The sequence below is a fragment of the Vanacampus margaritifer genome, chromosome 14 (assembly GCF_051991255.1).
Source record: "Vanacampus margaritifer isolate UIUO_Vmar chromosome 14, RoL_Vmar_1.0, whole genome shotgun sequence".
In the NCBI taxonomy this organism is placed as follows: Eukaryota; Metazoa; Chordata; class Actinopteri; order Syngnathiformes; family Syngnathidae; genus Vanacampus; species Vanacampus margaritifer.
The window spans coordinates 14,978,185-15,003,818 of record NC_135445.1 but is presented as its reverse complement, the minus strand read 5'-3'; the positions used below and the strand labels follow the sequence as shown (position 1 = coordinate 15,003,818).

General features: G+C 37.9%; 2 protein-coding genes and 1 long non-coding RNA gene across 14 annotated transcripts in view; 1 reads left to right on the top strand and 2 right to left on the bottom strand.

Moving 5' to 3' along the window:
- Positions 1-103: 103 nt before the first annotated feature.
- Positions 104-9,385, bottom strand: LOC144034222 (ectonucleoside triphosphate diphosphohydrolase 2-like). Its single transcript, XM_077542828.1, has 9 exons — positions 9,069-9,385; positions 7,560-7,677; positions 7,254-7,404; positions 4,697-4,856; positions 3,469-3,696; positions 3,091-3,360; positions 2,849-2,968; positions 1,525-1,659; positions 104-1,434 (listed from the first exon to the last, which is right to left on the bottom strand). The coding sequence occupies exons 1-9, from the start codon at positions 9,183-9,185 to the stop codon at positions 1,219-1,221; spliced, it is 1,515 nt and encodes a 504-aa protein (XP_077398954.1). The 5' UTR covers positions 9,186-9,385; the 3' UTR covers positions 104-1,218.
- Positions 1,259-8,672, top strand: LOC144034223 (uncharacterized). Its single transcript, XR_013288181.1, has 3 exons — positions 1,259-1,315; positions 7,318-7,413; positions 7,836-8,672. It is a non-coding gene; the product is annotated as an uncharacterized LOC144034223 (long non-coding RNA).
- Positions 9,386-14,834: 5,449 nt separating the features above from the next.
- Positions 14,835-25,634, bottom strand: part of LOC144034219 (glutamate receptor ionotropic, NMDA 1) — a 49,654-nt gene continuing 38,854 nt past the window's right edge. For 5 of the 12 annotated variants that reach the window (XM_077542816.1, XM_077542818.1, XM_077542819.1 and 2 more), the window contains 3 exons: positions 22,655-22,681; positions 21,944-22,054; positions 14,835-16,568 (listed from right to left, as the gene is read on the bottom strand). In XM_077542816.1, coding sequence (XP_077398942.1) covers positions 16,500-16,568; positions 21,944-22,054; positions 22,655-22,681 — 207 coding nt within the window. In that variant the 3' untranslated portion in view covers positions 14,835-16,499. The remainder of the gene's footprint in view (positions 16,569-21,943; positions 22,055-22,654; positions 22,682-25,634) is intronic. The other 7 variants (XM_077542823.1, XM_077542825.1, XM_077542826.1 and 4 more) reach the window with 5 other exon arrangements.

Below are 25,634 nucleotides of genomic sequence, written 5' to 3'. Positions count from 1 at the left end.
TGCCATTTCCATAAGGACAACATGCTCATGTCTGTTTTTTAAAAAGATTTATTTTTATTGAAGCAATGTGCAGAACAATATCTCAATATGTTTTAATGCTCAAATACGTACAGGATATAAAAGAACCAATAGGCCCTGATGTTGGCATTTTTATTAGCTGCTAACTAGACAAATAATAATAATATAGACAGCAAGGCAGACAATGTAGCAGAAGTTGAGGCAGTTTTGAAAGAAAAGAAAAGCTTTAAAAAAACAAAACAACAACAACAAATACATAACTCATTTTGGCCGCAATCGTGACCAGTCAACTAGTCTTGGTGGTCCTAGTGTGAAGCCTACATCAGTATTGGCTTGTTTTTTGTGTTGTTTTTTCAAACCATTTTTTCCCCTGACACTTACTGTATTCTACACATAAAAAACACATTAGAATAACAAACAATCTTCTTCTTCTTCTTTTTCTTCTTCTTATTCTTCTTCTCATTCTTCCTCTTCTTTTTACCATTAAAGCTAAACACGGACCAAAGTTATCAGTTTAACCCAATATATCAGATACTACATTCATTGTATTATTGAAGACTAAAATCTCTGCTGAGACTTAGAGCCCACAACGTTTACTGATCTTTTACAAAAGTGTGCTTTATTTTTATTTAAATGAATGAAAAACATTAGACATAATTTCAATTGAATCATCAACTATAAAATGTCATGGTCGTCTTTAAGTGACTTAAGGAAAAGTAGAGTAGTACCTGAAAGTTTTTTTCCCCCCATAACTGTAAAAGAGGAATGGTACAAACTGTACAATCACCACAATTCCCACATTTATGTAAAAAACATACAATTAAGTTAGCTAAAACAGAGGGTAATATATTACTGAACCTGTCTGGTCTTACAGTAATATTTTAGAAACACATTTATAATTGTGTTGTTATGTACTCCAAAAATTAAATACAACTTTCTAAATACATATTCGACATTGTGTGTGGTCCACCAGAGACATTATCTGTACAGTATTTGTGAAATTACAGTAAAAGATATACAGTGTGAGACATTACAAGTCACTTTGCAAGCAAGTTTGAGGTCCTATAAAATCATGAGTTCAAAACGTTTTGAAACTTCACATTCATATTTAAATCCAGGGTGATATACAGAGCCTAAACAGTGTAAACTGTGCCACAATCGAATTGCCTTTTTTTGGCTGCGCTGTGTGCCATTGCAGGTCTAGATAGCTCTGTCACTGAGTCCTCTTTTTTTCCACTCACAGGCTCGAAATGCGATGAAGACCAGGACGGTGACCAAGAGCAGCACAAAAAGAACGGTAAGGCTTTCCCATACTCCTGGTGCTAATGCCTTCCATGTTTGAACTTTTTCTGGTGGCAGCAAATTACTCAGACTTAACATGTAACCCAGAGCCCACCCAACTGAGGTATTGCCAGCCTGCAGGATCAAAAACAAAATGGGATTGTAATTTCTTTGGCATAAGAGCATCAGATACACATTGCAGTAAAAATATGCCAAAGCTGTCACCTTCTTCTTGAAAGAAATGTGCGAGAATGACTTGTCATCAAAGCTGTATCCTTTGAGTAGAAGAACCTTGACAAACACAGAGGAAGCGCAATAGTCCCTCAGACGAGATGCTTGATCTGGAGCAAGAGCCAGCATCTAAATCAATGTGTAAAAAAATCCCAATAAAAAAAAAAATGTAATAGCACATTAGTGTAAAGGAAGCAAAAAAATAAAAAATACAGGTAATACAAAATGAAAAATAAGACTTGTTACAGAAACCTGCACTACATAAAAACCTTGCAAGAACACTGAATGCACAAACTTCCACTGAGTAGGGATTTGAACCCTGGATTCTTGCTTTGATAAAAGTAATACTGTTGAAAAAGTGCACTTTTTAAAAATTTAAGTGGTAGTTTAATCGTAAAATACTTTTAATGATTTATTCTACTGTGAGAGGTCAAGTACCCATTTTAAATTATGTATTAAATGACTAATTATTTGGTTTATCGTCCACCAGGTCGGAATAATACAATAGTGCAAACACCTCCCAGTATGATTCAGTGCATTTTCACAATTTCATTGAATTTAAAAATGTTTATGTTAAGGGAAGAATCGGCAAAGCATACAGTTGAGTGGCTAATGGGTGGCTTTGGTAAAAAAAAAATAAAAAAAAAATAAATAATGTATATAAAATGTGGGGTTGTCAGGCGATTAAATGTTTTAATTGTAATTAATCGCATCATCGCATGACTTCAATAGTTAACTCATGGTTAATCGCACATTTTATATCTGTTCTAAATGTAGAATAAATTTAAAATAATAAAGTTTTCATACTCTTGTTAAAAACAGTGGAAAAATGTTAAAGTAATAGAAATATGGCTGCATCTTTTAGTCATTGATACAGCAGTTTCATAATAATTTATGAAATTGGGTTAAAATGGAAAAGAGGTACTGTTAAAAAAACTAGTGTGATTTTGATTTGTGTTGAGGTAATTTTTCTGCCACTAGATGGCATAATTGCATTTGTAAGACATTGGTGACAGCTCTGTGCAGTTTTTCTTTTCATATTAAGAGCTATCTAATCTTTAACATGGAGTAACTTTAAATTGTAAAATGCAACTTGACCCCAGTCTCCATGAATATATGCATTATTACTAAATTTATTACAGCAAAATTTTTACCTTCCAAGTAAGGCTCGGTCGTTAAAAAAATTGTGCCGTTAAAGGATTTTTAAATTAAATCAAAAGTAACACACTAATTTTGACACCCCTAGTAAAATGGAAGTTGGATAGTTGGGACATTACTACCAGGTGCCGTAAACCACAAATGAAACATTACACATTACCTGAGAAAAACTCATTTTGCACACTGTTTGAGCAGCCTCCTCCATTTGTACGGGAGTGCCCACTGTGATTCCAGTGATGCGCTGCAGGAAGGAGTGAATGTAGAAGAAGGCCGAAAATGCCTGTTTAAAAAGACAAATGAGATAATTGCATGGACAGTGAGTGCATACAGTCAGTGTATTTCAATGGAATCTTCTACTGATTGTCACAACAATTACAACAGCCCAATGTTACCCATTCTTACCATGAAGCTGCCAGTCACATTGGGCTGAAAGACTTTATCGAAGGAGCAGTGAGAGAAGGGGCATCTGTCGAAGGAGAAGATCTCTGACACATTGCCCACACATTGCTCATAATGTCCACTGCCGTGTATAAGCAAAGAGTCTTGCGCTTCATAGGTGCTTGGTTTGTACTTGGCTGTACATGGAGAGTTGAATATACTGTCCAGATTTACTTTTGTAGAAGAGTCTGTAGGATGGCACGGGTGAGTGACTGATACTGAATAACCCTGAGACTGAGAGAGTAAGGGAGGGCGAGGGAGAAATGGATGGAGAACTTTTGAAAGCATCATGCAATATTTTGCTTACAGTAATGACAAATAGTAACAAATGAAGTCAAGTACCTTGACGATGTGGGCCAGCAGCCTCTTGAGGACCTGATCCTGCCCGTAGCAGAGGAAGCTGTGTGTGTACAGAGAATACTCCTGACCATACAGACGTAGCTTCATCATGTCCTTCTCATCCTCAACTTGCTCCCGAGTCACAAAAGTTATCTGGGTGGATGCGCCGCCAAAATCGAGGGCTCCCACTGTGGGCCTGCCAGAACTGAGCCAGTGTCCTACAAAGCCATACTAGAAGGGAATTACAGTTTAACAGAAATAAACCAGTTTAGTGTTCTTTGTGTAAAAAGTGACACGTTTTTTTGTCTAAAACAAGCCTCAAGCTTTTAGATTTAACTGCTGCATTCGATACAATGGCCCATGATTATCCTGGTCCTCGGCCTGGAACAGTGAGTGGACATTAGAGGCAAAACCAGGACCATCTCTGTCAGCCTTGGTAACTGTTCCTCAGCTCCCCTCACATGTCGTGTCCCACAGGGCTCAATTCTAGGCCCCCTTTACTTTTTATTTACTTTACTATTTGGTTCCTCAATCAGGAAACACGGAATATTCTTCCACTTTTGTGCAGATGACACTCAAATAGGGCTGGACTGGCCATCTGGCATACAGGGCAGATGCCCGGTGGGCCGGCCTCTTTTGGGGCAGATGCAGTGATTTTTAATTATAATTTTTCTACATTTTACCCAAAGAGACTGTCTCACAAATTAGAGGGACCAGTCCATTAACCCAGTTCAACTATAGATAGCAAACTGAAACATCATCCATCCCTGCACTCAAATGTTTGTGACTTATAAAAACATATTTGGCAATCTTCTGTTTTCATGGTGTTAATGATATAAAGACTTGGCTGGCTCAGAGCTTTTTCAGTTACCAGAACAATAAGACAGAGGTGATGTTTTTTGGTGGCTCCACCAGGAACATCATCATAAACCTGGGTTCTTTGGTTTCTTGGTCAATGACCAAGCTGACTTCTTCAAACCTTGGTGTTACATTTAATATTGAATTCAAATTTGACAGCCACATCAGGGGAGTTTTTAAGCCCAGCTTTATCCTCGTATGTTAGCAGATGGGAGAGGTAACCACAGGTCACTTGTACAAACAATGGACATTATTTTGGCGATGTAATATGACTCTTGTTTGACTCTCTGCTGGTGTGAAGCTAACCAGCACTAGCATCAACTCAATGTGAAAGGGGTATAATCAGTCAAATTGCTAATGATTTTACCCTTACCTTGATGAAATTCTCTAAAAGGTAGTTGACGGTCACCCAACCATATGCTCCTTCCTCTTGACCGGACAGAATGGCGGCCCCCTGGTAGCTGAAAGGGTATGATTGGATTTTTTGGCCAACTTCTTGCAGAATTTGAGATGAATGCTCTGGACTGGAAATGCTAGCAGGGTAAAACAAAAACATTAACATGAGTTTATACGTTGTGAGCATGTTTTTGGAATGTAGGAGAAAATGGAAGTACCCGGAGAAAACCCACGCAGGCATGGGGGAGCAGTATGGGAAAAAAACGATGGATAGATGTTCTAGATCAGGGTGTCCAAACTTTTTCGTTTAAGGGCCACTAGAAAAATGCTACAGATATATAAACCAATTTATTCGTAATAGTGGCGCCTATTTTTTTTTCAACACCCTCCCTTCTTACTTTGACCATCTCCAAACATTTATTTATTTATTTACAGGGTGACACAAAAAAAAGGTCATCACCCTCAACTTGAATAACTTATTTTCCAGATTTACCAAGAAGAATTAATGAGTATAAAGACATTTATAGCTGAGGCATATTTTCTGCTCTCCCTTACATAGGGTGAGAAACTCGGCCATCCGGGAGGGACTCAGTTTTGAGCTGTTACTCCTCCGCATTGAGAGGAACCAGTTGATCCAAACCATCTGGTTCGGATGCCTCCTGGATGCCTCCCTGGAGAGGTGTTCCGGGCATGTCCCACCGGCGGGAGACCCCGGGGACGACCCAGGACAGGCTGGAGACACTATGTCTCTCAGCTGGCCTAGGAACGCCTTGGGATCCCGCTGGAGGAGCAGGTTGAAGTGGCTGGGGAGAGGGAATTTTGGGCTTCCCTGCTAAAGCTGCTGCCCCCGCGATAAGCGCTAGATGATGGATGGATGGCATATTTTCGGCTGAAGTCTATCCACACAGCTCAATTGCAATTTAAAGAACGGTTTGGATGTCGTGAATTTCCTGTCGACTACCATTGATGTTATGCACAGTCCCATGGGTTCTGAACTTGTTGACCCATCTGTAGATCATTGAGTGGACAGGAAATTCACAACATCCGAATTGTTCTTTAAATTGCAATTTAGCTGCGTGGATAGACTTCAGCCGAAAATATGCCTCAACTATAAATGCCTTTTCCTCAGTAGTCAATGGCATCTCAAAGGACAAATTTGGTAGACTTTTAGAACATTAAATATTCTTGGTAAATCTGAAAAACAAAAATAATTAATTATTATTATTTTTTTTTTTTTTGCTTTTTTTCCCCAGGAGAGCTCAGTATTGTTCATTCGATTTGACATCATCATTGCTCTCCTTTTTTAAAAAAAAAACTAATAAATTAAAAAAATTTAATAAATGTTTTTATTTTTTTTTATATATATATATTTTATTTTTATTTTTTATTGTTATTTTTTTATATATATACATATACACACATATATATATATATATATATATATATATATATATATATATTTTTTTTTTTTTTTTGTATGTGGGTGAGAATGTGTGTGTGTGTGTGTGCGTGTGTGCGTGCGAGCGTGTGTGTATTCATCAGTTCACCTAAAGCCCATTAAAAAAAATCCCATACTAATAGTATAATATAATAATAAATTGCCAAATGCAGAAACATCAATGTAAGTTATCACGATGTAGTGGCTCTCGCTAACAGACAGAATTAAGTAACCAGAATTAGGTTAAAAAATTCTATATACGTAGACCATGTTTCTATAAATTTTGATATTTGGTTTTTATTTGAGGCAGATATTTTTTCCATTAAAATGTGATTTATGAGGAGGTTAGACCATTGGTCGATATTCAGAGTTTGTTTATTTTTCCAGTTAACAAGAATTGTTTTTTTAGCGATAGTAAGGGCTACAAGTGTAGATTGAAATTGTTTATGTGGTAAGTCAGTTGTTGTTAGGTCACCTAGCAAACACAAGTTTGGAGATAAAGGTATCCTACAGTCCAAAATAGCGGAAAGTTTTTCTAAGACTTTAGTCCAGAAATACATAACCGGAGTACATAACCATAAAGCATGAACATAAGTGTCTGTAGTGTTTTGTAAGCATTGGAGACAAATGTCGGAGTCTGAGAGTCCCATTTTCTTCATCATATATTGAGTAATGTATGTTCTGTGAATAATTTTATATTGGATAAGTTGTAAATTTGTGTGTTTTGTCATTTTAAATGCGTTTTCACAAACTTGAATCCAAAAGTCAGGTTCCGGTGCTATAGACAAGTCTGTCTTATTGTGTGTTAATTATTTCTAAAGTTATTCAAGTTTAGGTGATGACCATTTTTGTGTCACCCTGTATTTATTTTATTTTATTTTATTTTATTTTATTTTATTTTATTTTATTTTATTTTATTTTATTTTATTTTATTTTAGCTATGTCAAATGATATTTTTAGAATGGGCCCCAGGCCACTGAAAAATGGATGGCGGTCCCAAATGGCCCCCGGGCTGTAGTTTGAACACCACTGTTGTAGATACCTAAGGAAAAGTAATGCAAAGTTCCATCTAAACCGCACACAAACACTGACTCACTGCAGAAGTCTCATGCCAGCTGTGGCACCCAGGTACACAGGTGTGACCTTGTGTCTATGCGCAGGGACATCGTGCGCCGCCTGTTCTAGACACTCCTCCAAGCTCTGCCCTGCCGCTCCCTGTTGGCCCGCATAGCTGGATATCCCACCCCCTGAAAGAGGTATAAGCACTTCATGGCATGATTCATGTTGTAACTAGAGCATCATGTACTACTTGGAAATAAATGAAATCATTGCTAAGCCAGTGAACCTAATGTGGACGAGTGGTGTAGAAAATGCTGTATGAAGAGAATCAGGTCAAACGTACCCTTTGCATGGCATTCACTGTGTTGGGTGACCACACCGGTGCCATTTTGCTTGTCTGCGGGCCATTTGTATACAAATAAGGATGTGTGTGATGATCCAGCATCCAAAACAATTCCGTACTACAGTACAAGATTGAAGAACAAAATAGAAGTGGTTAAAAAAGCACAGAGAGACAGTTAAGCAACTCTATACAAGTGTTCAGTTTTCAAAAACAATCCTTTGACTTCTGTAAAGTTTTTGTGTTGTGGTACAAAATTTGCATGCACTGTCTTTTTAGATTTCAAACTCAAGTAATCCCCCCTGGAGTCTAATGCATTTTCCCAGCCATCTTTCTGCCACACACTCCTGGAAGGATTATTCCAAATATTCCTCGCCATAATGATGTCATCTACATCTTCAAATTGGGTCTCTTTAATGATAATCTGGGCTTGGGAAAGATGAAAAATTCACATGTTGTCAGGTTGAGTTGGCATGGGACTGAGCAGGTTGTCATGGTGAAGCAGCCACAAGTTTCCTGCCACAACACTCGCCTCTTCTCACGCACTGAACGAAGCAAACAGTATAGTATCTCTTTGTAGACGTGCTGGTTGATGATCTGGACCACAACGGGTTTGAAATATACTTTTTGTGACACCAGTCTTGCAACCTTTCTGAAATTCTGATATTGTTTGCACACATTTTATAGACACACACAGTATAAAATAAGAAACACTGTTTGTGGCCTTTATTGTGCACAGGCAGCAGAAACCCGAGTTGACCTTTGATGCATGTCTAAAGCTAAAATAGGTCACACCAGATGAGAGAGCATACATGACGGCAGTTCAAAGTCTCACGTTTTTTTGCGACGTTCTTTCATCGTGTATTTTAGTTGAATTGCAGATTGTAAAACCTCAGGGATGTTTAGAACTTCCACTGTGTTTGATTTCATTCAATATTGTATTCATTCAGATTTAATTTTCATCAAAATTTGAATACAGGGTCATAAATAAGAGTACAGCACAACTCTATTCCTGTACTCCCGACAACCACTCCCCCATTACAAGCCAATGTTTATTTATTTCTGCAAGTGTATAATGTCAAAACATACAGAGAATAAGGGGTACGACCAGATATACGTTTTCAACTTCTTCCTATTTCCCTTTTGAACATGTAAACTGTGACTAATGATGACTGTATAAGGTTTTTCTTCTTTAAAATCTTTTATTTTTATGCTACTTGTTAATATGTTCAATAAACAAAACAAAACAAAAAAACAAAATTGGATATTTATTTCTGTAAGTATATAATGGATACATAAACTGTGAATTTCAATGTGAATACAATAAATACATAAACTAACTGTAATGTACCTAAAATATAAGAATATAATTTCAAATGTGAATATAAATTCAAACCAAGTGTTTAGCATTAGAGATTCCTCCAGACAGCTTCACTTATACGATGTTTGCTTACATGTTAACAAACCTGACACTAGCACAGATCCAATAATAACTCTCGGGAGCGACCTTACCATAAAGCCGGGCACCCTGGGAATGTCTTCCCTTGGCACAGTGAGAAGCAGGACTGCAGCCAGACTGATCACCAGCAGGACGACGAGGACAGCAGGATGAGCTGCACACTGAGCCATGACCGAGTAAAAAAGAGGCTCACGAGACGTCTGCAATGTGAACGCCTCAAGTTGGAGATGTCACACTACCTCCTGCAATCCTTGCTTACATCCCACTGCAGAAAGCAACATTAAACATTGTTGGATTTATGATCCTCCCCACGTCTAAGCTCCAAGGCTACTCGTCCTGTGGACGGAACAATGTTTTTACTCAGTCTGACTTGATGTGAAGCGAAACCCAATGCACGTTTGTTGCTTGGATTGAGCCTGAAATCCACGTTTTCTTGGTCTGAGGAACAAAGCACACAGTTTTTCACTCGTGAGATGAAAACAATGGATGTCTTGGGCTGGCAGGGATCCATATTGTAGGTGACTGGACTGAGGAACTGCAGGGCTGCTTGTTGTTTTTGTCTAGTATTTGCATGTAAATGGGTGCAGCCCCTAAGTTGGCTTGCAAATTGAATCCTCTTTTGAATGGAAAGTTAAACTAGGATGGGAAGTTTTCCACAGAAGACTAAACTGGTGTTGGGGCAGATTTGCAACAATATTTAATTATAAAGTGTCTCAAATTAAATACAGTACATTCCCCTTCAAAATATTGGAACAGCAAGGTCAATGTTTGTTTTTGTTTTAAACTGAAGATATTTGGATTTCAGATTTTTTTTAAAAATTACTATGAGACAAAAATTCAGATTTCCAGCGTTTATTTCATGGCGTTTACATGCAGATGTATTAAACAACTCAAGACAGGGTGCCTTTTGTTATTTATTTATTTGTTTGTTGTTTAACCAGGCAAAACAATCAACAGTTTCTCGTTTACAATGGTGACCTGGAGCAATTGAGGGTTTCAATTTTCAAGGACTCTTCTACAGTGGACAGCCAGAACCGGGATTCAAACCTGACCCTTCGGTCCATGGACGACTAACACTACCAACTAGTACAACGAAAATTTTACAAAAACTAAAATAGAAGCTATTCATTGAGACTATAACGATAACTAAAATTGTCTGACAATTTCGTCAATAACTAAAACAAAAACGAAAACAACACAGTGGCGAAAAATTCACACAATCAAATCAGAAGGAATGAAACGCGGGTGGGAGAAAAGAACCACTCAGAAACTGTTCAGTGTTTACTGCACTTTATTTAATGTTCAAACATGACATTCAATGTGCTGCTGTAAAATTAATCTCAAGCAACTATGCAGTTTTTTTTAATTTAAATTATATTGCTCTCAGTTCAACATGTTTCTTTGAAACAATTAATAAAGTCACTGTTGGATTAAATGTGTCTTGTGTGTTAAACTAGTTACAAATAGGTGTGTTAGAATTTTTTGTATAAAAGTTGAAATAGACTAAAATTGGATTATACAATCAGATGACTAGATTATGACTAAAACTTTAATTAATTTTAGTCAAAAGACTATAACTAAAACTAAATTAAAATTTCTTGCCAAAATTAACACTGCTACCAACTGAGCTGCAGCCGCCCCTACCTACTGTATCGACCAGGTTTCTCAGTGAAAGTCAACTTGGAAATAACCAATTTTGTTTAGCGGGGATTGAAAAATCTCTTCTTTTATCATGTTAAAGAGACAGTGTGTAGAATTTCTTTTTTTCAATGGTTATTCATTAAAAAATAACAATATTATGCAAAACAATACATTGACATATATTTTTTAAATATAGTCAAAGGTCTAATAATCACTAATTATATTTCATAGATCGCATCCACGCCTTACAAGAGGCTGACATGTTTTGCCGCCACATTTCTTTTACAGATACCTGAAGGAGAAGAAGGTAGGCTTGTGAAGTGTGGTCCCTCTGAGGCACCGTAGTGTTTGCTTCGAACTTAGGTCATTGCATTCTGTTAGTTCACCACTAGATGGCACTAAATTCTACACACTGTCTCTGAAAGGTACTTTTTGGCATTAGAGTTTTTATTTTTCCTTTCGGACAATCATTGTGACAATTTTCAACATACAGTTTACAACATGTATTTATAGTAACACTCGAAAAGAAAAAAGGCTGACGGGATGAAGCCGAAATTTATTAATTCCCGTCCCAAGAATACATTAGGACGCAGATAATCAATATGGTAATTAGTCAAATATCTAGTTGAGTAAGTTGTTGATTGATTCCATCAGTTCATCTTCCAGGTAGTATTTGTTGATCAAATGTTGATTAGTTCCCTTGTTGTTCAGTTTGGTCCAGTAGCATTAGATAGTTGAGGATAAAGCCACACCTTTAGTCGGTTTTGTCTTCATCTTGATTCCTGTTCACCACTGCTTCACGTCGTGCAATCCTCTCCAGACCGCGCAGCTTTGTAGTCATGTCCATTCTCATTCTGGTCGTGGCAACGTTGGATGCAGCTAGGTCATTCCTCACCCGTGACTTGTCATTACAGGTCGGCTTGCACTCCAGCCACAGTAGCCATTTCTACTGCCTTTTTCTTTGCCCATCTGCCTTTTTCCTCAGCATCCGACGATGCCAGAGGGCTCCAATCCCTAGCAGAAGCATCCCAGCCACCAGCGTGACGAACAGGTAGAGATCTTTGCCATCTTCAACTTCAAATAGCGAGGCTAGACACAGCGGCCGCCATCTTCCCCAACTATCTTCTGCATATCCAGACATAAAAGTTCCACCCGGACATGAGCACTGACCAGATCCAGATCTCATCGTAGAGAAGATCTTGTCAAAAGCACTTAAAGAGCAGTTCACTAGTTACATATTGATGTTTGGTATACAGTATTTGGTATATTTTACCCCATTGTTTATGTACAATTTTGAAAACTGGGCTCCTTTTTTCAAAACATTCTCACAATTATCCAAACAAACACTCATTTTGCATAACTCCTAGATTGTTTGCAAAGTTATATGCCTCAAAATGTATGTGCACTTGCTTTAAAAACATACACATATAACAATTCTGTTTTGTTTTCATCTTACCAAGGCAGTCTTCAATTGATCAAACATTAATGAAGTCAACTACTGTAACCATTACAAAAGACATTTGTAAAAAAACAAAACAAAAAAAAAACCCCCCTATTTTAGGGAATAGCATGTGCCAGATTTTTTTTTGCCAGGCATTTTTATAATTTAGATGATAAAATGATTGATATACAGAGAAAGTACACAAATCCTATAAACTAACCAAGCACTGCACAATACTGATGCTGCAGGCTGAAAATATTTATTTCTTAGCATACTCAGTTACAGTAACATATCAATCAACAATAGAAATGAAAACAAAATACTTTGTAGTAGTTTTTCTTACTAATGTTAAGTATAGACAAATAAAATGAATACATGAAGTGTTTTCAATTAAGTACAGACATGTGCTTGCACACTTGGTGGATGTGATGATCTAATTTGTTCATTAGTGTGGTCATTGGGGATTTTGTAATTAGTTGTAAGTAAGCAACATCAAAATCCTTATCTATGGTGTAGTTTATAAATATAAGTATAATATAAGTTTTGCAAATCACTGTGTAATGTTTTGCAAAAATTGTCTGCTTATTGTTGTGCAACTCTGGACAGGTGTTTTGCTCCTTGAGTGGAAAGATCTGTTAATGATGGGATGATATGATATGATGTTGTAATTGGTGCTGCATGCGATCTGGCGTTATCGTGTTGAGAAATGCAAGCTCTTCTCTGAAAGTGATGATGCCTGGATGGGAGCATTTGTTGTTCTCCAATCTGAATATACCTTTCTGCATTGACGATGCCTTTCCAGATGTGGAAGCTGCCGATGCCACACGCGCTCATGCAACCCTATACCATCACAGATGCAGGCTTATAAACTGAGTGCTGATAACAACTTGGGTTGTCCTTGTCCTCTTTAGTCAGTATAATATAGCACCCCAGTTTTCCACAAAAAACTTCGAATCGTGATTGGTCTGACCACAAAACAGGTTTCCACTTTGCCACACTCCATTTTAAATGACCCCTGGCCCAGAGAAACGCCTGCGCTTCTTGGTCTGCTTTAGAAATGGCTTCTTCTTTGTACTGTCGAGTTTCAACTGGCAACGGCGGCTGGCACGGTGGATTGTGTTCACCCACAATGTTTTCTGGAAGTGTTGCTGAGCCCTTTCTGTGAATTCCCTTACAGTTAGCATTCCTGTTTGCGGTGCAGTGCCGTTTAAGGGCCCGAAGATCATGGGCATCCAGTATGATTTTTCGGCCTTGACCCTTACACACAGCGATTGTTCCAGATTCTATGAATCTTTGGATGATGATATGCACTGTAGATGATGATTACTTAAACCTTTTTGCAATTTTTTCGCTGGTAAACACCTTTCTGATATTTCTCCACTATCTTTCTGCGCAACATTGGAGGAATTGGTGATTCTCTACCCATCTTCACTTCTGAGAGATACTACCACACAAAGAAGCTCTTTTTAGACTCCAATCAAGTTGCCAATGGACCTCATTAGTGGTCTTCCAGCTGTTTTGTTTTTTTAAGTGAAATTGACTTAGCCTCTTATTCGTACCTGTCCCATTTTTTTTTTTTTTTTTTTGATTTGTTGGCTCTAGGGGTGTTGAAAAAAATCGTTTCGGCAATATATCGCAATATTACCGTGCACAATTCTCGTATTGATTCAATATGCGGCAAATCGATTTTTAAACATCAATTTTTGATGGAAATATTCAACAAAACATCTTACTTGAGGTTCGCTTTTAAACCCAAGCGTGCCATCTAGAGGAGTCAAAAAATATCATAGGTGCTTCATAAAGCTTCCTTTGTCTGTCTGTCTGTCTGTCTAGTTAGCTGTTTAGCTAGCTAGCACCTTTAAATAAGAGTGCCATCTAGAGGAATAAGAAAATATCACAAGTGTTTCATGAAGCTTCACTTGTCTATCACTACTGATTAGTATTTTCAAAATGTCCCAATCTCCCAAAAAAAAAAAAAAAAAAAAAAGTATTTTCAAAATGTTGAATAAAAAATAAAAACATATTGAAATTCGGCACTTCCACATAATTGCATCAGTTTTTATTCACAATTTGTATAGTGGCCCAACTTTTTTGGAATTGGTTTTGTATGTAAGGCTCAATTTACAGTTAAGCTAAATCGTCAATATTGGTCACCATAATTTGAAGGTCTCAAACCTTCAAACCAAATCTTAATGTGTATGTACTCTAACGCAATCATGTAAATTAGGGATGGGCGATTATTGATTCCAGGTATTGGGCCGACATGTTATTAGCCGATACATTAATTTAAGGCATTAGCTACTCATGGGAGATGTGGATTCTAGCTGATTCATATTTAAGCTCATCAGCAAGAGCCTGATAATGATCCTGATCATTGAATCAGGTGTGTTGGAGTAGAGAAACATCAAAAACAGAAGTTTCGTTTCACATCTTTTTTCGCCCTATTTTTGCACCCTTGAACGGCACGTGTGTACCATTGTGAAGCGGTTCATGAAAATCCGGAATGAATGAAATAATGAATGAATCAAAGTAACTTGTATTAAGCAACACGAGCGCTCCTCAGCATTTGCTTGCATTGTCTCGCTGGCTGCAATTGTTTGCCACAAAATTGTTTAACCCATCAAATGGCTGCCGATGGGTGGGGGTCGGTGACGTCATGTGAATATTATGTATACTCGTACAGCTATTGGTCTTGGAAAAAAGTAATATCTAGGTGATAAATAATTTCAAAACAGAATTTTGGGACTTGCAAGTATATTTTATTTACAGTTCTATTAACAAAACGTTTCACTGAATTAAGGTAAGAAATCAAGGAGTTCATACGGTATATTAAGCGTGTGTGCATGCCTGTATAACAACGTGTGCATGTTTGTGTGTGCATGTGTGAAAGTGTGTTGATAAGTAGTAAAAGACATTCTCAGCAGCAATCGTAACACAAGCACGCTATACAAGTTTCCCATCACTAAACCAAACTCTATTATTATTTCATTCAATTGAAGTGCATCATTCATTTTAAATCCACAGTAACAACAACACATGTCCGAAAAAAAAAAACTGAAAAAGAAAAGAGTACTATAGCAGTGGTAATAACATGTCAGCATGCAGGCCAGAATAAATTGTTAAAAGTGTGTTTGGCACCATGTGATTGTGCAAAATGTTACATTGTTTAAAATCAATCATAGATTTAGTTAGTGTCTAACAGTGCAGAATAATAATAAGAATAAAAAGAAACAGTTATTGTGATTTTATGTCTTCTTAAACAGTTTGGAAATGCCATCTCAGCGTAAAGTGCTTTGTGGTGCCGGACACCAGGAAGGCAGTTGTTTCTCATCTCCAGAAACTGGGAAAAGGCCTGTTTTTGCATCCAACCAACGCTTGCAAGCTTTAGCAATGCTTCAAATTCACTCAGGCTCCTTCATGAAAAAGTTCCCCGGCAACAACCTCTGCCCCGAGGAAGGTTTTTCACCAAAGATTGAGTGCTGGTTGGCTGAAAAACGCGGCCTTTTGATGCAACCCTTTCGAGACCGGAAAAGAGAGAGACTGCAAGAGAGAGAGAGGAAGACAGAGGGCAGGCCCAAACGGAACATGGCTTACAGAATTTGCAGTTTCATCTGCTGCAAAATAAATGCTTCTAGAAAATGTGAAGAAATTTAACTAAACAACATGCATTTGGCATTTTTTTTTTCTGGAGAAAAAAAAAATGCATTTGGCATTTTAGTGGACAACTAAAGAGGGACAGATGCAGTTTACAAAGAGTCTGAACTATAACGTGTTAACATATTAGTAATTCCATGACATTAAGTGACATTCAAATACAAATAGATCAAACACACACACATGCTTTCGTGATTAATCATATACTTATCATTAGGCTCTTTAGTAGTGATGCCGATGAAATCAATAAAACTATTTTAAATTGCGTAAGGTCACACAAACAAATTCCTTAGAGGAAGCTTACTGGACATATATTGCAGGATTGTGCCACAAAAAAAAAAAAACATACTACAGTGGTTTATAGGCTCTACTTGGAAGTGATATGTTACAGTACTGGTCTTAAAATTGGCTTATTCATTATTGTAACTTAACACATCAGAAAGCTATGAGGCAGGTAAGAAAATCGGAATAAACGACAAAGGTTATGTTGGCAAACTGACAGGAAAAGAAGAATAAGTAAGTAGGTAGTATTATACATAATAAGAAAATGTAGATGTGATTCGGATGGCTCTGTGCATGCTCAGGCAGCCTACAAACATCTACCTGTATGGTCAGAAAATCCTGACTGCTCAAAAGGTGCAAGTTGAGTGTTTTGAGCCACGTCTTCAGTTCCTCCACTTGCCGGCGGTGAAAAGGAAGTCACCTTCCTCTTCCTCTTTCCTCTCTCATTGGGCGGGCGTCATGCGCCCTACACTACGGTGCTGACGGACGGGTCAGACAAATTGAGTTGTCCCGTGATGTCAGTGGGCGGGTACTGCTGCAGAGATGGAGAGAAAATGGGAGGGAGAACACACAAGGGTGTCATTTCCTGTCCAGAAAAAAAATGTGTGGAGTTGTGGTATCATAATTATGACAGTGTATTCGGGCCACGCATAAATATATATTAATTTTAAAAAGCGGGAGCAATATTCTGAGAAAAAAATTGCAAAAACATAAATTTTTAATAAAATTTTGAGTTTTTAAAGGGGCAAATTTGCAAGAAAAAAACTTACACACTTACACTTAAACATACACATAGCATTCTACTCGAATGTTTGTGCCAATACTTATAGGTGGGATTTTTAAATAAGGACATGGTAATTGCTTAAGCAGAGATTAACCATATGTTAGCGCTCTTTGAAGCATTGGGTACGGCCAGCAACACAGACGTCTCGCTTTCCGAAGGTCCACAACCTGAGGATCAAGCATTTAAGTTAATTTGTTAAAATGTACATTTACTTGTACATTTATGTTTAGTATTATTATTTACACATTCATACATTTTGGTATTTTTTTGTACAAGTATCTAAATTGATGTGTCGAATCTGCTGCTCTCCATCATTCACTTGCATTTATCTAAAGTATGCTAGCTTTTGATTGGTTATTGTTAGTCAGTTGATAGGGGATCAGGAAGTGTTGTTGCTTTAGCTGCCGTGTATGACGAGTAAAGTTTAATTTAAGAATGAATCCGTCTCCATCCTGCCTTTTCATTTTATAAACAGTCGCAAATCAGCCACTTTTTAAACTTGAAAATTTGCACGTTTTTTCTCAGAATATTGCCCCTGCCCTCTAAAAAAAAATATATATATATATATACGGGGCCCTAATACGCCGTTGTACATCATTACCGGTACATGTTTTGTTTGAAATGCATTTAAATACCACAGCAAGGTTTTCTAACCCCTCTCAGGCTGATCAGTTTTGTTCTTGACCTTTTGTGCCTGAGGTGGGCCAGTTGGGAGCAGATACTACACCTGAGCCAAGACAACAGCACATTTGAATCATGTCTTTACTTCAAAGGATGTTTTCCTCTCACTGAAAGAGTCACTCTTCTACTACATCTACAGCTACTCTTCTACATATTGTAGTTTTTTTTGTAGAATGTTGTTTTAGAAGCCCAGGAAGAGAAAAAAATAACATTTTGGGTTGATTTCAAAGTGCTGTTGTGGCCGAGCCATCACGTTACTACTGAACACTTCATCTAAAGCAGAGTGGAGTAAATTATAAAGAGGAGCAGCAAGACTTGGTTTCCATGCAGGCTGCTAGTTGCTATGGCAACAGGGATTTTGCTTGATTTATTTTTCCATTGAGAATGTGGTCTGACAGCCGCAGGGTATATTTTTCAGTGTTCATGCTTTTTTTTTCTGATTTACAAAACTGATTGAAAAATCCAATCATAAAATATAGTAAATTATTCTGTCAGGAATATGTTCTTATATATACAGATACGTAGTGTGCTTAATTACAGAGCACTTTTAATCATTTAAATCTTGAAGCCACATGCAGAAATGTGAAGGAGTATTAGGGCAACACAAAAAAGAAAAAGTGAGACAAAAACTATAATTTTATGATGTCGATGTAAAAAATTCCACGCGGCCATAAACATAGCATGCTGAGTGGAGCTGTCGCTTCTCTCCAGTGACAGCGTATATTTTTCCAACACTTGATGCAATTTCAGTTTTGTTCGCCCACAAACATTTACAGATTACATTAAACTATTCCCATTGATGTTGATCTGGATTTTATTATGTCAGAAAATTACATTCAAATTGATCTTGTTTTTTTTCTCTGAATATACTGACTTCAACGTCAATGTAATTGTCAATAATTGGGTCAGTAATGACTGACGACTCCCGTTTCGCTGACGACTGAAGCTTGGTTCATGCTAGTTCCATACGGCGAAATTACATAATTTTAGCAAACATGTCCCCTCTGTGCAGCTTCCGCATTGCTCACATTTTCCGCGCCTACAAGAATTTATAACCTACGTGGACCACAGAACTAATAGTGTAGCAATTTTGCATATAGTTCATAAGTTCTGTAGTTTCCTACATTCTAGAGAGGCCACAAAGGCACCAGTTAGCGTAGTTGTTGTCTTGGCATGATTACGGTCGACAGTAATCTTCTCTGTGTTTTCATTAAAGAGTTTGTTGTTTGCTTGCTGCTTGGTCTGATCATTTCTGCAACGCTACAGCCCGTATCCCACTGAGTGATGAACATTTACGAGTTTTGGAGAAGGTAGCGAATATGCACTCCCGTCAGGGTTCGCCAACGTTCGCTAAACTGTTGAGAGAACCATTCAAACTGTTTAGAGAACGTTTAGCGAATGTTGCAACCTTGAGTGAACCCTGACGTGAAATCAACATTCGCTAATGTCGCAAATGTTCACACCTCAGTGGGATAAGGGCTTAATAACCTGGATTTCCAGTAGGCTCTCTTGGTTGAAGGCAGCCATTTTGCGTTGCCTATGTTACTCTCAACGTCCGCATAACTAAGAGAAGAAGTAGAAGGAAACAAAGAAGTAGTAGTAGAAGAAGAGGAAGAACTCAAAATCTCATTTCTAATACCTAATTTGAGCTGGATGCATCACTTAATAATATGTATTTATTTGAAGAAAAAAAAACACTCACTGCTTCATCACAATAACAATGATGCACTGACGGACCAATGAAATTTACTGACGTTCTAAAAAAGCTGCTTTAATTTGGCGATAATGGAAAAGCGGTTAAAATAACGATGACGGTTTGACGATTGCTGTTTGGTTCAGCCTGAAATAATGACAGACTGACGATGACAGACCCTCAAAATTCAGTGGCGATGCCACTTCTGCTAGTATCTAGCTCGATTCTTCACAATTATTTTCTGTCCCGCCCCCCAGAAGAAGAAAATACTTTGCGCCAGCTCTTCTCTCTGCTGTGACTATAAATAATATAATTTATCTAACTGTTATAGGTATCGTATCCCTATTAAAAGAAAGAAATATAAATCTGCTGAAGAACATAATTTTGTTTCTACTCCCTGCGCACACTATGACAAGGGGAGCGCCACCTACTGTAGTGAATGTGCAATTTCACTTTATTCTACTACAGCAAAAATAAATGAATAAAAAAAGAAATAAAACGTTCCTGTTCACATAGTACCCCACTATTTTGATTAGGACTGATCTAGTGTCTAATTTTGTGACTTTGTTGACTTAGTATCACGTTTTTTGTTTTCAGTGAAGCCCTAATACCATGCTCCTTTTTAGAGAGACATCCACACTAGAGATACTCGTATTATCTTTAAGAATGGACGTCCTCCATGAGTTTGACCTTCAAGTTCCTGCTCATGGCTTCCTGCGCCTTCATAGGCCAGCTAACAGTGGCCTCTACTGGGGTCAAGTGGAGCAGCACAATAGAGACGGCACAAGCATACTAATAGGTTCAAATTGCCTTAATGAAAACAGCTATGATGGAGCTTATCAGTACACAGAACAACTAAAGAGGGTATTACACTGTTTTCTACTGCCACTACATCTATGACAGTTTGCATGCTTGCAGAGGGAGAAAAGGAGCAGTGTGGCATGTGGGTGAGGGACACTGACACTAAAGTCCATTGATATTCATTCATGTAAAAGAAGAACATTTATATAAAATCAAAAATAAAGGTCAAAGACTGAGGATGGCAAATATTTTAGTTCCATCTTGTGTTTACACTAAATGCTGTTATACTTTGAACTTTTCCACTTGGGCTCCCAAATCGAACACAAATGTAAAGGAAAGAAGATGTAGGTCTAAAAATAATGGCAATCTCTCTCTTCTTCTCTTCCGTTCTACTGCTGAACCTCAAGAAGGGAGAGTAAAGGTAATTTTGTTCAAAATAAGGACATAGAACACAAGAGAAACTGAGAGACGATATTAAAGAGAAAGCCCCCCAAAAATCTTGAAAATAATATGTTCTATGCAGCCCCACTAGTCCACGGTATTTTTGTTAATATTGTGTTAGTGGAATATAAGTTAAGCAGCAAAATATAGCAGTTTTTATCATTATCAGAAGGGGGTCATTTTGCCACTTGCTGTCGAGTGAAAATGACATCACAGTTGCTCAAGTCTCAGGTAATAAACGTTCACAGTTCAGGTTTAGAAAACAGGTGAGCTGTCATTGGACATAGCCAGAGCCTGAGCAACTGTGATGTCATCTTCAGTCGACAGCAAGTGGCAAGATTTTTTTATTTTAAAGGCTAGATTTTGCTGCATAACTCATATTCCACATATGTAATATTAATCAGAATGTCATGTTTAGACTAGTGAGGTCACATATAACATATTATCATCACAAAATGTTTAAAGTTGACTTCCGCTTTAAACAAACACACACGCAGTCTCACACATATATAGCATCACTTCTGTGTGCTATCCAACAAGTTGTGGTTATACACGAAACTGTAAAACTGATATTCTTAATGCACGGCAACAAAAGATTAAAAGAGGAATGAAGACAAAATAAATCAGTTTGCATTGTAGCACAGTGAGTCTGTGGCCTCAAAAAGTAAAGGAAAGAAACAAAAAGAAGTCTTCAGCACCTGAAAACACCCTGAAAAAGTCACAGACGGTTCACGACAAGGACACTGAAAAATAAACAATAATTATGACAGCAAAATATGACAAAGCAAAATAAATAAATAAAGAATTGACTTGAATATTCATACACATAAATCCATGTGTAATCCTGAAACAGACATCTGGATCAGTTTGAAACCTCATTAGTTTTCTTCTCAGCAGGCTCGGCCATCAAATAACCACCTTGAAAATAGAATTTTGAATAAAATGATAGGACAGCGGGACATGCTTCAAACCAAAAGCAAACAAAGTGCAGGATTGGTGCAAAGAAAACATGAAGACGTGAAATATAAAGCCGCAAAAACTACTGATCACAAACACACACATGACCGTTTACAGGACACACATCACAACATGTCTTAAGACCAAACAATTGGCAGATTCCACAACCAAACCAGCAGCCCAAGACAACGCACCACTGGCAGCTTTTTAAAAATTAATTTCATTAAATCCCCCAACCCCCCTCCGCATTGCGCTCTAACATTCTCCTTCTAATCAATGCCGCTAGCTAGCCTCTCTTTAGCCTAGCTCACGGCCTGACCTGACTGACCTAAAGCCCTCCAGCCAGTAGAGGCGCTATAGATGTTTGATGATGGATCGAATGCTGAACTGACAGACACGTGGCAGAGGCAGCTGAGCCCTGTGGATATGGATGAGTGGAGCATGGCACGCCCTCGTGATCGGATATGGAGATGATTTCAAGAGAGGACAGAAGGAGGAGAAAATAGAGAGGAAGAAATAAACAAGGGAAGATGTTGCTTCTTGGTCTCCTTACCGTGTCTTTGGAGGACCTACGTCTCTTGATGCTGGAGGCCAGGGTGGTACTGATGGACCTAAAAGAGGCTTTCTTTTTGGGGTCGGGCTCTGCTCTACCACTTTTTCTATCCTAAAATAAATATATGTAGAAACATTATTCATGTTCTCTGCCTTGGGGAGATAACCTTGCTTTCACTTGGCTCTCCCAATAACCGACGTCAAGTGTCATGCTCTAATTAGATGGAAGCAAAATGAGCAAAGAGAAAGATAGAGAGTGTTCAGGACGTGAGAGTGGGTGTAACCGTATGATATGAGGGCACTCGTAAATTTTATGCAAGCTGTCACACAGGCACCGCAAAGATGTCACGGTAGTCCAATCGTGGGGCTCCTAGAAATGCATTAGAATGAGTGATGGGTAGTAAAGATGTCAGTGAGTGTGATACCATGTTTCACTAATTAAACTAGGCCATATATTCCCAACTAGTGCTTGAGCACACATTTTACAGTTCCGACTGCCTTTCATCAATAACACCCAGACCCAATATAAAGAGCTAGAAGATATATCAAATAACTTCTACTTTGCCATTATTTCAACATGCATACTATTTAAAAACTTTAAAAAGAAGATATTTTAATCATATCCGTCACCATCAGAGTGCCCCGCCACTACTCTCAGCTCAACAATTTTGTGTTAGTGTGCATGTAAGAACTCATATTAAGGTATTCTTACATCCTGAGTCTCTAGAGAGGAAGATGGCTGCATAGGGGAAGAAAAGAAAAATAAAAGAATCATCCACTTGATCGTTATTACGTAAGAATATCCTTATGCATAAGCCAAGGGATCAGGAAAAGGGAAAAGATCTTGAATAAAAAGCCACTAGCAAAGCAAACATCCACATTCAAAGCCAGGCAGATATAAAAAGTCAAGCTACAATAGGGTTAGTGGAGAGCCACTAAAATGCATATGGAGGAGGGATACAACAGCAATTGTAACTGAAGCCCATTTAATGTCATTATACCACAGAGGGTATAATGGAAATTCACCCCACACATCAGGGAATGAAATGGTATGAAACAGAGGTGGCAAATCCAGGTCCAGAAAGTAAAAACGCTGCCACAGTTTGGCTTTAGCTATTTATGCTAGCTAGCTGAGCAGGTAAACGAGCACCATGAGCGCGAGCTAGAAGCTAGCTAGCACCTGGGGCTAAAGCCAAACTGTGACAGGGTTTTTACTTTCTGGACCTGGATTTGTCACCTCTGGTATGAAATAATATTAAAAAGCAGACTCTAGATTCAAATTATACACCAGAAGTCAGCTAAGGCGTGAAAGGAAAATACTTCATACTTTATACTGAAAAGAAAGCATTGCATAAATAACGTAAGGAGCAAGAGTTTGTAAGAAGGGCAGGTGGGATGCTTTGGGAGGGGCAGGGCTGTGTGGTGTGAATTTTATCATGCTAGGACTTTTTGTGGTTGGATGGAAAGATAAGAAAATGGCAAAACATAGCAGAAAGAAAGACAAAACAAACAGCATGACAAATTCAGAATCTCCAACACTGGCCCCGCAGTGTTTCCTTTTCATCAGGTCTCATGTCCACACTTATTTTAAGGGCACATTTTTGCCATCCAGCACGTTCCTCTCAAACCCCTGATGGCATGTGATCAGGAGGCAGGCATGGTTGGCATGATGAAAGCTGGCACAAGGAGTGATTGCTGGCTTGATTTTAATTAAGAATAACATGACTCTCCTGTTGGAAAACGACATTTTTTGTTAGTTTATAATGAAAGTCTGGGAAAAACAAACTGCCACGAACTTTGTCTTCTTCAGGTACGTAAAACAATTCCCAAGAGACTTATTTTTTTCAACATAATTTCTTACACACAGCCCAGGCTGTGCAAGGAATGCAAGGCCATCACATCGGTGGGGGGCTCGCAGCTGGTTAATTCTCCACAGCAGGTGGAGGGTGCCACTATGGTGCATCTTCATCATCATCATCATCATCATCATCATCATCATCATCATCATCATCAACTCAGATCACATGACAGGTTTTATGAATCAGTTCATTTAATAATTTGAGAAGGTTTGTTCAGACAGTGCACTTCTGACTAATATTTGAAATGGAAATGTTGGTTGGTAAGCCTCGTTTGTTGCTAAGGATGCAGGGCTGAGCGTCAAGACAAAAACAGAGGAGCAGCGGTACAAATGCCTCGGTTCTGTCCGCTCATTACAAACATGGCTAAGTCCGCAATAACAGTAAAACAATGTTGAGATACTCTCCGTGAAAAAAAATCACGTGAGGCAAATCTAAGCTAATGCTCCTTTCCTTGTTATTTAACATAGGCTAAAAGGGATACGTTAAGCATCAAAATCTACAAATTTTTATACATGTCAGGGGGCAGCCATTTTACCACTTGCTGTCGACTGAAAATTACATCACTGTTGCTCAGGTAATGACCAATCATGGCTCACCTGTTTTCTGAGCCGTATTTCACAATGCAATATTAATCAGAATACCATGTTTAGACTAGTAGGCAGTGTTGGGAATGTTACTTTATAAAAGTACTCATTACTTGCTCCCCCCAAAAAACTGATTTAGTGATTAAATTACTTCATATTAAAAGTAATTTGTTACCAAGCAAAGTAACTACCACTTATTTTTTTTCCCCTCAAATAATAATAATAATAATAATTATTATTTTTATTAATATATGTATTTTAATACGGGGGCTTAATGAGAAACCAAATTTTGTTTCACATTTTTAGATGTTAAACAGTACCTATAGGCAATTCCTAGGGGGTTGGAAAATGAATAAATTATTATTATTTTTAAAGAATCACTGATTCATGGCATTTCATACACAGCATAACTCAATATGCTTCACATAATGTAATTAAAATACATTCAAAAGCAGTTACAAACTGTGTTAAAGAGCTTTAAAAGCAAAGTAAAAAAGAAAAGAAAAGCATTAACCAGTTTACTAAAATCACTAAAACACAATTTGGTGGAACTTGAACTTTGAGTAAAGCTTTAAAAGAGTGTACAGTTGAAGAATAAAATTTTCTAAAACACAATTTTAAAAGGCTATAATCTTTGGAATGGGAAAAAGGGCATAGTCTTAAAACAGGATCTATAAACATTTACACTTTATTGGTATTTTTTTTAAATCATTCAGATTATTCACACTGATACTAAAGGATACCAGCAAATTGGGAGACCGTATTATACACAAGCATAGATGAAAAATGCTTTTTAACCCATTTTGTCCAGGAGCGCATTAATGTATTTCTACCATTAGAGCCGGGAGCGCTGTAGTGCTTTTCTACATTTAAAGCCAGGAATGCGGATACGTCATTTATTTTGTTTTGACCAATTCTCGGTCTCTTAGTCAATGAAGTGCATCAGAATATACACGTGAGGGTTACATGGGGCTTGTAGCATTTCCTGGAACTTTACTTGAGCATTGATGGCTGATCAGATTCGAGGGAGTTATGAAATAAATGATGGTGATACACGAAGGTGCTGGAGGACTTCAAACCAGCAGAAGCAGTCAACAGTGATATTTTGTTAAGAGATATGTTTGTAGACAATGATAATGTCGAAAATTTTTAAAACAGAATGAAGGACGGATAACCACTCGATTCCCCGAGGTTATTACAACAGAGCCCCAAGGTTGAAGGTAAATATTCCCCCAGATGCTACACAGTA

Coding starts and splice junctions, on each gene's coding strand:
- LOC144034222 (XM_077542828.1), bottom strand. CDS start 9,185: ATGGCTCAGTGTGCAGCTCATCCTGCTGTCCTCGTCGTCCTGCTGGTG. Junction 7,678..9,068: donor CCAGGGTGCCCGGCTTTATG/GTAAGGTCGCTC, acceptor CTTGTACTGTAG/TACGGAATTGTTTTGGATGC. Junction 7,405..7,559: donor CAGTGAATGCCATGCAAAGG/GTACGTTTGACC, acceptor TACCTCTTTCAG/GGGGTGGGATATCCAGCTAT.